This window comes from Pseudochaenichthys georgianus, unplaced genomic scaffold (genome assembly GCF_902827115.2).
Source record: "Pseudochaenichthys georgianus unplaced genomic scaffold, fPseGeo1.2 scaffold_2127_arrow_ctg1, whole genome shotgun sequence".
In the NCBI taxonomy this organism is placed as follows: domain Eukaryota; kingdom Metazoa; phylum Chordata; class Actinopteri; order Perciformes; family Channichthyidae; genus Pseudochaenichthys; species Pseudochaenichthys georgianus.
Genome location: NW_027262799.1, coordinates 5,001 through 17,244, shown reverse-complemented (window position 1 = coordinate 17,244; position 12,244 = coordinate 5,001). Strand labels below are relative to the sequence as shown.

The following is a 12,244-nucleotide window of genomic DNA, read 5'->3' as shown; positions in this document are numbered from 1 at the left end:
TTCCAGAGCGTAAGATAGCTTCAGACTGCGTGCGCATCACTCTCACTCCTCAATGGAACGTGTATGTGGATTTAGGAACTTTCCCTTCGATTCTATTGGCGCTAACGGTTCAAAATCGACCAATGGGTTGCAGAGAAATGGCAAATCCACCCAAATGACCCCAGAGGTGTTTTTTTGTTGCTGCTAAACCGCTCTAAAAAGGTCAGATGTCACTTGATACAGGGTACTTATTATATGTCACCATCCCATCATTCAACGGTGGTTTTCACAGCAATGGTTTATCTCTGGACGGACACTATAATTAACATTTTTTTACTATGTTCAATCTCAATTTACTTTAAAATAAAAATATCTATATTGATTCTGACTTTTCGACATCCAACTCACAGGTGCATCATTGCTTTGAGAAAAAAGATTATTCTCTTCCAATGTGTTCTAGTAGTACTCTGCTGGAGGTTTTCTTAAATACGTTTTATTTTGAAATGTGAAATCTGCCACTGTGGCTGTTAAAGAAGACTAATGTTCTACTTATTCACACATTATACCCGTGTAATCGCCTCCCTCGCAGCCAGCCGTCAGACCACAGATGCTGTTCGGTCTGTTCTCATAATTAGACTTAATGACATTCATTGAAATTCATTCAAATGATAATGAGAGGGTTAATCACTGACTTCAAAAGGCTATAAAAGGATAGCTGGTATTCCTTTTAATTGGTATTTTCACAAGGAATCTGGATGAAGTGTGAAGGAAACATAGCTGCTCTGCAACTGAACAGACTGCTCCTTGGCGTGTTAGCGTGTCAGTAATTTTATGGACGGAACAGTTAGATGAGGAGAGTGATTTGTTTCCTCTTCCGCTGGCTCTGCTTGTGGTTTGTTGGCTAACCTTTGCGTCTCTTTGATCTCAATCCAGATCTGAACTACTGCACGAACCACAAGCCGTGCCAGAACGAAGCTTCCTGCACCAACACGGGTCAGGGCAGCTACACCTGCACCTGCCGACCAGGGTTCACCGGGAAGAACTGTGAGATCGAGACCAACGAGTGTGACAGCAACCCATGCAAGAATGGAGGCAGCTGCACGGTAAGTCAATGCAGCTACACACGGGGACATTCATCATATACTTGTAGCACGACTTGTATTTTATTATATATGTTGCATTGTTGGAGGAGTAAGATGTGCATTGCCATTTCTACGCCGTGGCTTTGTGCACATGACAATAAAACCTTTGAATCTGGATCTAATAATAATACGTTTTTGCAGTGCTTTTCCTGGTGCGAAAAGACGCTTTACATACAATCAGAAACAGCACAAAGAAAACAAAAAGAGACATACACAGTAGTCCTAATCCACGTGGGTAAAGTGGGGAGTTTGTGGATCAGAGATTGAAAGAGTGAGAGATTTTTTGAAGGATTCAAGAGTTTTTATTACCTGTTAAGCCCGGCAGCCCATCAACATCGTGCAAGAAACGGCGTCTGAGGGCTTCTTAACATTTAACAACCTAACATAGAAATATGTTATACTTCATCTGACCTGCACAAACGAGATATCATATGAAAGCTGAGAGGTATAAGTATCATCACTGTGCGACCAGAACTCGCAGCAGCGAAAGCGAAACCAGACAACACACAACTTCACTTTACGTGGCCAAAATGGCAAGTACGTCTTCCCTTTGCTGTTCTCTGATCAACAGCTGTGTTAATGGCATTAAAACGCATATGAACGCTGCTGAAGGTCAATCCACTGTCGTCTGTGTCACTTTGAAATGATTACTGATAACCCATCCTAACATGTATGTCAATAAGAGTAGTTTTCATATATAGCTGCTATGAGAGCTTCCGGTGTTGGGCATGCTGGCTGCGCATCACTCGTTCACCAATGGTAATGTTCAGATGGATTTTAGGAACCTCCCCCTCGATTCTATTGGCTCAAAAGGTTCAAAAGGGGTGTCAATCCTCCAAATCGACCGATGGGTTCCCCTGCCTTCGGTTCACGCTTCATCCCCAAAAACCTGCAACAACGTTTTATGGATGCAGTGAAAAGGATTAATTGGGGGGACGCTCTGTCCTCTGAAGACATTGGTGAAAACAGTAATCTGTTCATGTCTAAAGTTAATGATACAATGTCTTCCTTCTCAAGGAGAGGGTGCCGTAGGGACAGGAAGGAACGTCATCTTCCCTGGCTGAATCTACAAGGCAGGAATTTAATGAAATCCAGAGACCAAGTATTAAAGCAAAGCTTGAGATCCGGACTATCCACTGACAGACAGAAATTCACTTAAGCTCGTAACAAGGTAACACAGACAATAAGACAGCCAAAGCAAACTTTTTCATCAATATAATTGAAGGTGCAAAAGGTAACAGTAAAAACGTTTGTCAAATCCTGAATAAACTATTAGGTAAACATAAGAAACAGGAAAATAATGCTCTAGAATAAAAAATCAACGATGCCCTGATAAAAGACCCACATATAATCTTAGGGTTAAGAGGTTCTAAGGCTAGGGATGCAGATGATTTAGACACCAACTTTATAAAGACAAATATTGACGGTCTAATAAAACCAATTACTATGCTCGTGAATCAATCTGTCAGCACGAGGGAAGTTCCATCATCCCGGAAGGTGGCCACGGTGACGCCGATTTTGAAATCTGGGGATAAGGCAATGATGTCCAATTACAGACCAATCAGCATCCTCCCCTGTGTCTCTAAGGCTGCGGCCACACGAGGACGAAAACGGCCGTTTGCGTTACTGTTTAGTGTCATATAGACCGTTCGGCCACACGAGGACGACCGAATACGGCACTAAACGACTGAGGAAACGATAACGGGTCCCAAGGTGGATAGAACGGCATACGCCACGCTCTGGGGGGTCCAACGGCTCCGTGTGTACGCCCTATCCGAACATTTTCTGATAATGATGGCAATAGCCCCGCCTCTCCCCACCTCTGCTGCTCACCCCGTGTCAAAGTAAACTGCACCCTGAATTCAGATTATTTATCTTTCTCTCGATATGGACCTAAACGCGAGTGAAGTCTAATCTGACAGGACGGAGACACGCAGCTCTGCTCACCTGCAGCTCCTCCCGCTGCAGCAAAACACACACTTCAAGTCAGATCATCGCCCTTAGCTATTTTAATTACCTCTCAAACTCCCTAAGCTAGTTATAAATATGTTTATTTTTACTGTCGGCCGGGTCACTCATTACTGGATCAGCTGCTGCATGAGACAGACACTGACGCTGTCCGAAGAGAGGGAGGAAAAAGAGAGGCTCCGTGTATTTTATTATTATAATATATAGAGTCGTTATTCATTTGTTTTAAAGCTCAGTAAATAACAAAGAAGACCTTTGACCGGCACTTTTATAATTGTGTCCGGAAGATTTAAACTTTAAAACACGTTGACTGGCGAAAAACTCTGCCCGGTTCCCTCGGCCCCCACCGCGGAGAATAAACAGAAGGGCAGCCATGACAACCATGCTTCTTCGCTGCTTTTGTGAAGGAAGTTACAGCGCCACGTAGAGGCTCCTGCATATGTACTGCAGCTTCTCCAGCGGTTGGAGCTAAACGGAGCGGTCTTGTGTGGGCAGACACTATCCGGATAATTATTGCGTGCGGACGGAAGCTTGTTTGCGATTGCGTTTGCGTTAATCCTATGCGTTTAGCCGTTTTCGTCCTCGTGTGGCCGCAGCCTAAGGTAGCTGAGAAATGGGTGTCAAAACTAATCACCAAACATTTAGACAAAGGCTTCGCTCCACTCCACCCTATGCAGTTTGGTTTCCGTGCTCACCACTCCACGGAGACAGCTAACTGTGTCTTTGTGGAAAAGGTTAAATGTATGTTGGACACGAGCCCATATGTAGGTGCTGTCTTCCTTGATCTCAGGAAGGCTTTTGACGCTGTTGACCACCAAGTGCTCCTTACAAAGCTGACTTATTTCAATTTTTCAGCAGATTCAATTCAGTGGGTTGAGTCTTACTTATCGAACAGAAAACAGTTCGTTTTGGTCAACGGTACCAAATCCCCCTACCTTGTCAACCCTGTTGGGGTTCCACAAGGCTCCATTCTTGGACCATTACTGTTTTCTCTGTACATTAATGGCTTGCCTAATGTGTGTCCTGATTTGAATGTACGAATGTATGCCGATGATGCGGTCATCTTTGTACATGGGGAAAATACTGAAATACTCACAATCCTGATGAAATTAATCATCTAAATAAAATTCAAGACTACCTCAAGGACTTAAAAACGTGGATGACTTTAAACTTTTTGATGTTAAAGGTCCCATGTCATGGCCATTTCCACTGATCATAATTCCATTGTTGAGGTCGACTAGAATAGATTTATATTGTTCAATGTTCCAAACTCACATTGGTTTCTCAGCATCTCTGTAAACTACGTATTCACTGAATTCCACTCTCTGCCTTTAACGGCTCGTTGTAGCTCCAATAGCTCCAGCCCCCCCCCTCCCCCCCTCCCTGTGAGCCCAGTGTGCTCTGATTGGTCGGGACGTTGTGAATCGCGCTGAGCTCCGTGGAGGTGTTGTTTCCTTGTTTAGCGATACACAGCGAAACTCACCCTGAGCACACACAAAGTCACAGCCGAAGTAAAAACAATAAGTGTGGCTTGATATCGAGTAAGAAAAAGGTTGATGAACGCTGTGAGGATGGGTCTGCAGAGAGGATCCCAACTGTCTGTTATCAGCCTGCAGCCAGGGAGGAGAGATCAGCAGAGCTGCCTGCACTGAGTGTGTGAGGAAGTCCGTGGATTGGTCAATTCGGACCAATCAGCGGGGGCTTAACGTAACGGCTCCGCGGACGTAACGTAACGGCTCCACGGATTGGTCCATTTAGTTCCGGGTACGGGTTGACATCATGCCGTACCCGGAAGAATCAAATGGACAGTGACGTATCTCCAACGAGGCGTTTTGGGGAGGTCTTTTCGCTAGGGTGTACTTTGAGGGTTTTGACTCTGCAGACCGTTTACATGCAGAAAAACCTTCATAACAACAAGGGGACGGGTGAGAACCGGAAAAGCATGACACGGCCAAAACTGAAGTTATTGTACTCGAAACAAATCATCTAAAGATATACTAACAGGATTTATCCTTTAACGCCCACATAAAATCAATTGCAAGGACCGCCTACTTCCATCTACGTAACATTGCAAAAATCAGGCATATCTTGCCTCAAAGCGATGCAGAGAAACTAGTCCATGCATTTGTTACTTCCAGGCTGGATTATTGTAACTCTTTATTATCAGGGAGTACCAAGAAGTCAGTCAAGTCGCTTCAGCTGATTCAAAATGCTGCGGCTCGTGTCCTAGCCAGAGTTAGGAAAAGGGACCACATGACTCCTGTTCTGGCTGCCTTACACTGGACTCGAACTTGACTTACTTTTAAGAAACATATCAAGAAAGTATCCAAACTGGTCGTTCGCTTGAGCCTCAAACCTGAAACCCAGAGAGCAGCTGTACAAGAGAGCCGTCCAGGTGTTTGACAGACAGCCACATTCACACCACCTCTGCACCGTCCTGGAGAAACACCATGTCTTGAGCTTTGACGATTTAAAGTATTTTAAAAGAATGTGTTTTTGTATAAATGTTTACATGGACTGCCCCTCCCCCCCTTAGGGGAGTTCAGCCACAGAAACACCCTGGACGCTGCACTCGGTCAGAAGACTGTGAGGTCCACCGCAGACGGACCACTTTTGGACACAATGTCCTCTCCGTTAAAGACAGCTCGTTGCGGAACAGCCTCCCAGCTGAGACACGGGATCGTCCCTCTCGCAATGGGTTCAAAGGTCAACTCAGAGAATGGATGAGAAACAACCAGACGTGCGCTCACCGCTACATGCACTTTAACACAGGGGTGTCTCCTCGTGCACTTTATGTAGCTCTGGTATCTCCTCGTGCACTTTACATGTCGTTGCTGCTATATTGTATTACCAGGTGGTAAATACTTGTGTATGCTGCTCTTGCTCTTTTGCACTTTTTGCATATCATGTATTTTCCAATGTTTGTAAAATGTAATTTTCTTAAATGTTTTATGTGAGGGACTGCGGATGGAAATGAGCTCAACGCTTGACACGGTTGAATGTTTTAAGTGTTCATTACTGTGCATTGTCCCTGCCTAATAAACGATTATATATATATATATACATATATGGAAAATGTACCCAAATTACCAGAAGTGGATTTTTTTCTAAACCTTTCTAAAAAGGTCAAATTTCACTTGTTTTGCATCAATCTCGATACAAGGTACTTATTATATGTTATAGTTTGGATTCCTAAAGCTTTTAGTCTACCAACCTACCTTTCAACGGTGGTTTTCACTATAGGTAATGGTTTGTTTTTGGGCGGACACCATAATTTACAGTTTTTTACTATGTTCAATCTGAATTTACGTTAAAATAAAAAAATTCTATATTGACTCTGACTTTTCTACATCCAACTCACAGGTGTATCATTACTTTGAGAACAAAGATTATTCACTTCCCCCTTTGAGAAGGGAAGATATGGTCATTTGTTCTGGGAATGTCATTTTCTAGCCTGAGACCTGGAAAACAGGCTCGGGGCCTAACAGGTTGAAACCCACCAATCAGAAGAGAGTTCTCTCGTCAACCCGTACTCACCACGTTTGCTTTCCCTCTTCTTTCCTCCAGGATTTGGAAGATGATTATTCCTGCGCCTGCCCTCAGGGTTTCTACGAGAAGAACTGTGAGATTATCGCCATGACCTGTGCAGATGGACCGTGTTTCAATGGAGGAACATGCGTGGAAAACGTCTCCGATGGATACAGCTGCCGATGCCCGACCGGGTTCATGGGATCAAACTGCGAGAAGAGGATCGACAGATGCAGCAGCAACCCCTGCGCTAACGGTACGAAACACCTCAATATCAACGAGAAGGAAGAGAATTCAAAAACACCCGGATCTTTGTTTTGCTTCACTCCTGTCGGCACTTGTTGGCTCGGTTACATTTGTACAGAATCCACAAAACAACAGCCTTTTTAGTTTGCGTCCGATACAACTGTGATAATCTCGAAGTTCAGACATGTAGGCGGCCGACATTCATCCGCTTCCCGTAATCAGTTTCTCCTCCATTTCCCTGTGAAGCAGATATTGAAGCATGTCGAGAGTCTTGGCTTTGTGCCTTTTTCGCTTTGTGAGAATTAGAGGATTGAATTGTGTTTGTTTTTCGAAGCGGCGAGTGACTTGAAATCGTACCTGTGTTGTTGGTTTAATCGTTGGAGGTTCGCCAAGCAGCCAAAGCGTCCTGCTACTACTGGAGAACTCGAAACTGTTATGCAGGTTAAACAAAGATTATGTAACCATGGATACAAAGCAAAGACTGAGCTGCAAAAGTGGTCCAGGTGCATAGTTTTCCTATCTGGTCATCTGCTCATAGATCTTTACTTGATTCACTGCCGGCTGTTATATTTAGAAACGTTTCTCGCAGTTCGTGACACATACCAACCGGTTGAACGCTGTTCATCATGAACGGTGTTGAAGGCTTATCCCATATCGTGCATTACGTTGGAACAGTAAGCCATTTAATAACAGTACTGATCTGTTTTATAACATAATAGGACAGTTCAAAGGCCACTGCTTGAAAGTAAGGACTAATAAGTTAGCGTTTGTGAAAGACACTCACATGTCTTCCAGAAGGCAGACATGATGTGTGGGTTTCAAGCTTCTCATCAGATATCTGAATGCATGTCAGACTCCTCGATCGTCCCGTAGGAGCCGCTGAGCTCGTCTTATCTCCAGTCTGTCAGCACCAGCACGTCTTACCTCCTTGTTGCAGCCACAAACACGTCTGTTTTTAGCAGGACTTCATGTGTCTTTCACCTGGTTGCACTGTTTCTGGGCAGAAATCCAGCACTGCAACCGATCTCAGTTAATCACGGCTCATTCTCAGTGGAAACGCTTGGTCGTGCGTGCCAAAAAAAAGTTTAACAAGAGAACTCGGTCCGTCGCACCTCGCTTTGGCACGCAAACTGTTTGTGCCCCGTGTTCGGATGCACGTTTACTGCCGGTAAATTGCTCTTTTACAAAGCATACCATTAGTTTTCATTGGGTGTCATGTGGTGGAACAAGTTTCTGCAAGCTTCATTTGGAATTCTTCCAACTATTAAGGGTTGTTACAAATCAGGTATTAAAAGAGTCGGGATGTTTTTACAACCTCCTCCACCTGTTCTCGTGTATTCGCTGGTGAAGCGGACACATAATCAGGATCAGACGGCTCCTTGCAACAACAACTTTATCACCTGAATGTTACACAGTTATCGTTTTGAGTTGTCTCTGAGGGTCCCAGCTCCGTTTGCAGTCGTCCCATAGGTCCTCATTAGTCTGCAGAAACCCGCCGCCTGTTTATCTTCAATCTGTAATCATTCCTGCCTCTCAGCGAGCTTGACAGGGAAGCCTCTCATAACTGCGGAGTGGTTGCTGGTAGCTTTGCTCTGCAGTGTTGCAACACATCAGCTGCACAGGACAACCACATATGGAGCTGATTCAGGAGTTTGTTTTTACAGCATTATTCCGCAGTTTGATCCGGAGTGTGTCGACTCCACAGTCGTTGCAAAACTAGTATCCTTAAATCCTCTCGCCTCCTTCCTTTCCCAGTTAAATGTTGAACAGAAATGGGTTTGCAAGCTTTAAATCCCTGCCACACCAAGCGGTCGTTAATGATCTCCATGAAAATAATGGTGGGAAATTAGATAATTCTGTGGATTACAGCTGGTCTGTTCCTAATTCACAAAAGCTCTTCAATGTTTTATAGTAAACTCCACTTATACTGGAAAACATTCCCTCAGGATGTTTCTAATCACACACACATGTCACTCCTGATGAGTGTCAGCTGTTGAGAGGAAATGTAAAAAACATCTGTTCCTCCCTCTTCACCACTCTCTTTTTTAGTGCTAATGCTAACATTAAGTCTCGACTCTGGCGTCCCACAAGGCTCCATCCTTGTTCCTCTGTTTTTTAAATTCATATGCTGTTAAAAATATCTAATATGTTTAGATCTGCCCATTTTATTTAGCTTACATACTTAAATGTGGGTTAATTTATTTCAGAAACACTTGTTGTTATATTCCATGGAATGCTCTTAACATCCCGATAGCAATGAATATCTGAAGTGCTTTGACAATAAATACATAAAAAAATGTCATCTGTAGAAGCCGTAATACTGTAAAAAGCACGACCAATCATCTGAGCCGGCCGGGCTAAAGTAACTGGATGGCCTACCTGCCTGTCAGCCTTCCATCTGTGCACACACTTATCTCGTGCCCTCATTGGTCATGTGCGCGTTCGTGTGTGTTGGAGGAGGGGCTCTGTGAGGAAGGGGCAGATTTTTTCCGGTTGTTTACTTTACGCACTCAAGCTGGTTTCTCTATTCTTACCTACCCTACCTTTAACTCCTATCCATCTATCTATCAATCTATGTCTGTCTGTCTGTCTGTCTGTCTGTCTCTCTCTCTATCTCTCTCTCTTTCTCTCACTCTCTCTCTCTCTCTATCCATCTATCTATTCTTTATGTAAATATATTTAACATGTTCATACAAATGCACAACTTTTTACTTTGATATCTTGTTTTAATAGTTACTTTTTCACTTTATCACTTTATTTTTGCTGTATTTTAATTTGTTTTCTATTTTTACCCTGTGTGAAATGAATGAAAGTGAAAAGTGCAATATCTTATCTTTTTAAGTTTGCATTGTTAACTAAACTCTCCTCTGTCTTTCTCTCTAAAGGTGCTCAGTGTCTGGACCACGGTAATCGAGTCATGTGCCGATGTCGCCCCGGTTTCTCGGGCCTTCGCTGCGAAACAAACATCGACGATTGCTCCAGCAACCCTTGCCGAAACGCCGGCACCTGCGTGGACGGCTTCAGCGATTTCAGCTGCACGTGCACGCTCGGATTCACCGGGAAAGATTGCTCCGTGCGAACCAGTCCCTGCGACCAGTACCCGTGTGAAAACGGCGGGAAATGTTTCACACATTACACTGGCCCAGTGTGCCAATGTCCAATGGGTTTCATGGGTGCTAGATGTGAATACAACCAACCAACTGCAGCTCCTCCAGATAAGGATTCGTCTCCAGCGTTGATCGCCGCCGTCGCTCTTGGTATCGTGACGTTAATTCTGCTTGTTGTTGTTGGCGTTCACATTCTGAGGCAGCTGCACCGCGGCAGGAAGCTAACGGCTATCACCCGGTTGGTGAAGAACGACCTGGAGGCGGTGAACAACCGCAACGCAATGATTGGTGGACTACCAGGGTCACCACTGAGGGAAAAGGAGGCCTTCCTCATACCTGGGGGGCAACTTAAAGTGTCCAATAAGAACGCAGCGCTGGTGGAGAACGGCGGAGACAGCATGGGTATTTTCAGAAACAAGATGGCAGACTGTAACCTGGCTAAAGACGAGCAACGCCTGGCCAAGTTTGACCTGTAAGAACCTAATGATGGTTTCATCCTTTCTTTGCTTCCTTCTCTGAAATCTCATCTGTAGACAAATGACTTCTTGTGAAATGTTCGCAGAGTAATAACCCCGTCTCTGTTTCTCCTGCAGTACAAAGCGTGACTCGAGCATCGTCGTTGCTCCTCTTGGGTTCGGAAAGGACAGTCTTTATCAGCCGGTTTACATCATCCCGGAGAAGATGGAGCAGTGTGTGTTTGCTACTGAGGTGAGACACCAAACAATTCATATAAATAAAGCTGTGTTTGTTCACTTTGAGCCATAAGAAATCGCCCTGTACGCCGATGACTGACCGCTGTTCCTCTCTCTCTCTTCTCAGGTTTAACCTCCACACCAACTTTCACGCTGAAGACCTCCAACTTCGACATCCAGAGGATCTATTCTACACATAATGTTATTTAATATTTATTACTGCTGCTCAATGGAAAGAAACAAAAAGAAAAAGGACTGGTTTTCTGCTTCGATATTGAAAATGATCGGTTGACAATGATTCTGAAATGAAAAGAAAGAAAGAAGAAGAGAGAGGAGGGAGTGAATGTCCGGCGTCATTTGCACTATTTATCTTTTTTTATACTCTTAAATCGTAATATAATATCTGTGTATCTGTATTTCCTTTGGATGAAACGTGAACAAGAAAAATACTTTACAACCAATCGGAAAGACCGGTGCCTTAGCTTCCTTATCGTCGTGTGTCCTGTACAATCTCCTAATCATCAGAGGACATTTTTCTACAAGAGATGGAGACGGAAACTTTGTATCTGAAGTTAAACCACCTGAAGTTTTCCCGTCTGAAAGCTCTGTGACTCCGCCCATTTCCTTCTCTGTTTTGCCTTCTTTGAAAGTGAAGCATCACATCCTGCAGACTCTGAAGTGCCTCTTCTGCAACAGGACTCCAATCCACGAATCCTGTATTTTACCAAGGACACTTGTATCGCTGGAGACGTTTATTTTAAACTGTGATGTTTCAGGCGAATCAGGGGGAGTTCGAAACTCTATCAAGCACCAGCTGTTTCCCACACGTTCACCTCATGAACAGATAATCTACCTTTTGACAATTTATCCAATATATATGAAAAGAAAAGTGGGCTGGATGAAGGTCTAGCCAAGCTGGATTCATCTTGCAAATCAGATCATCGTTTTTCCGTTTGTCTTCCTGTGATTCTACCACGTTTATTTTTATACCAAGTTTATTTTTTTATGAATGAAAAAGCTAAAACTTGCTGCCTTTATCAACCACTGCAAGTCATTTGAATACACCAGCTGCTGTTCTGCATCACAGGCACAGCTCTGCGTGTTAAGTGGTTATCCTTGGAGAAAGAGAAAGACCTTGAAGGACCACGGAGAGAGTTTTCTATTCCTTTTTTTAATTACCTAATATTTGATACCAAAAATACGTGTCGTTTCTGTGTAGTCGTGTCTTTGTATTATCTTTGTTAATTTAAGAAAGCAATGCAATGTGTACATATCCTCCAGAAAATAGTTTTCCCTATTTAATTTTGCCTTTTTGTAAATAATTGTGTATTTATGAAAGAGAATTGTATATATGTCTATGTTATTGTCTCTGTCAGAATCAAGAAATATATTTTTTCAGAAATAAATTAGTAAAATAACGTCATTGTGTTCCTTTTCTTACACTGTGTCACATATCGACTCACTTCATTCAAGATTCAAAGGTTGTATTGTCATATTCACATAAGCTACATATTGATGTAAAAAGGTTAGCTCTGAGTGTTAGCATGCTAATGTAAACACCGACCATATTCCGTCTAAAACA

General features: G+C 43.4%; 1 protein-coding gene across 1 annotated transcript; it reads left to right on the top strand.

Moving 5' to 3' along the window:
• The first annotated feature begins 734 nt into the window (after nucleotides 1-734).
• LOC117441901 (delta-like protein C) lies at nucleotides 735-12,080 on the top strand. The gene is made up of 6 exons (XM_034077919.1): nucleotides 735-798; nucleotides 913-1,082; nucleotides 6,657-6,873; nucleotides 9,749-10,442; nucleotides 10,564-10,678; nucleotides 10,790-12,080. The coding sequence occupies exons 1-6, from the start codon at nucleotides 735-737 to the stop codon at nucleotides 10,793-10,795; spliced, it is 1,266 nt and encodes a 421-aa protein (XP_033933810.1). The 3' UTR covers nucleotides 10,796-12,080.
• The last annotated feature ends 164 nt before the right edge of the window (nucleotides 12,081-12,244 follow it).

Bases quoted from the DNA above. Each gene is read 5' to 3' on its own strand.
- LOC117441901 (XM_034077919.1), top strand. From the start codon at position 735: ATGAAGTGTGAAGGAAACATAGCTGCTCTGCAACTGAACAGACTGCTC. The intron at 1,083-6,656 runs GTAAGTCAATGC...TCTTTCCTCCAG, and splicing joins AGAATGGAGGCAGCTGCACG to GATTTGGAAGATGATTATTC. The intron at 10,443-10,563 runs GTAAGAACCTAA...TTTCTCCTGCAG, and splicing joins CGCCTGGCCAAGTTTGACCT to TACAAAGCGTGACTCGAGCA.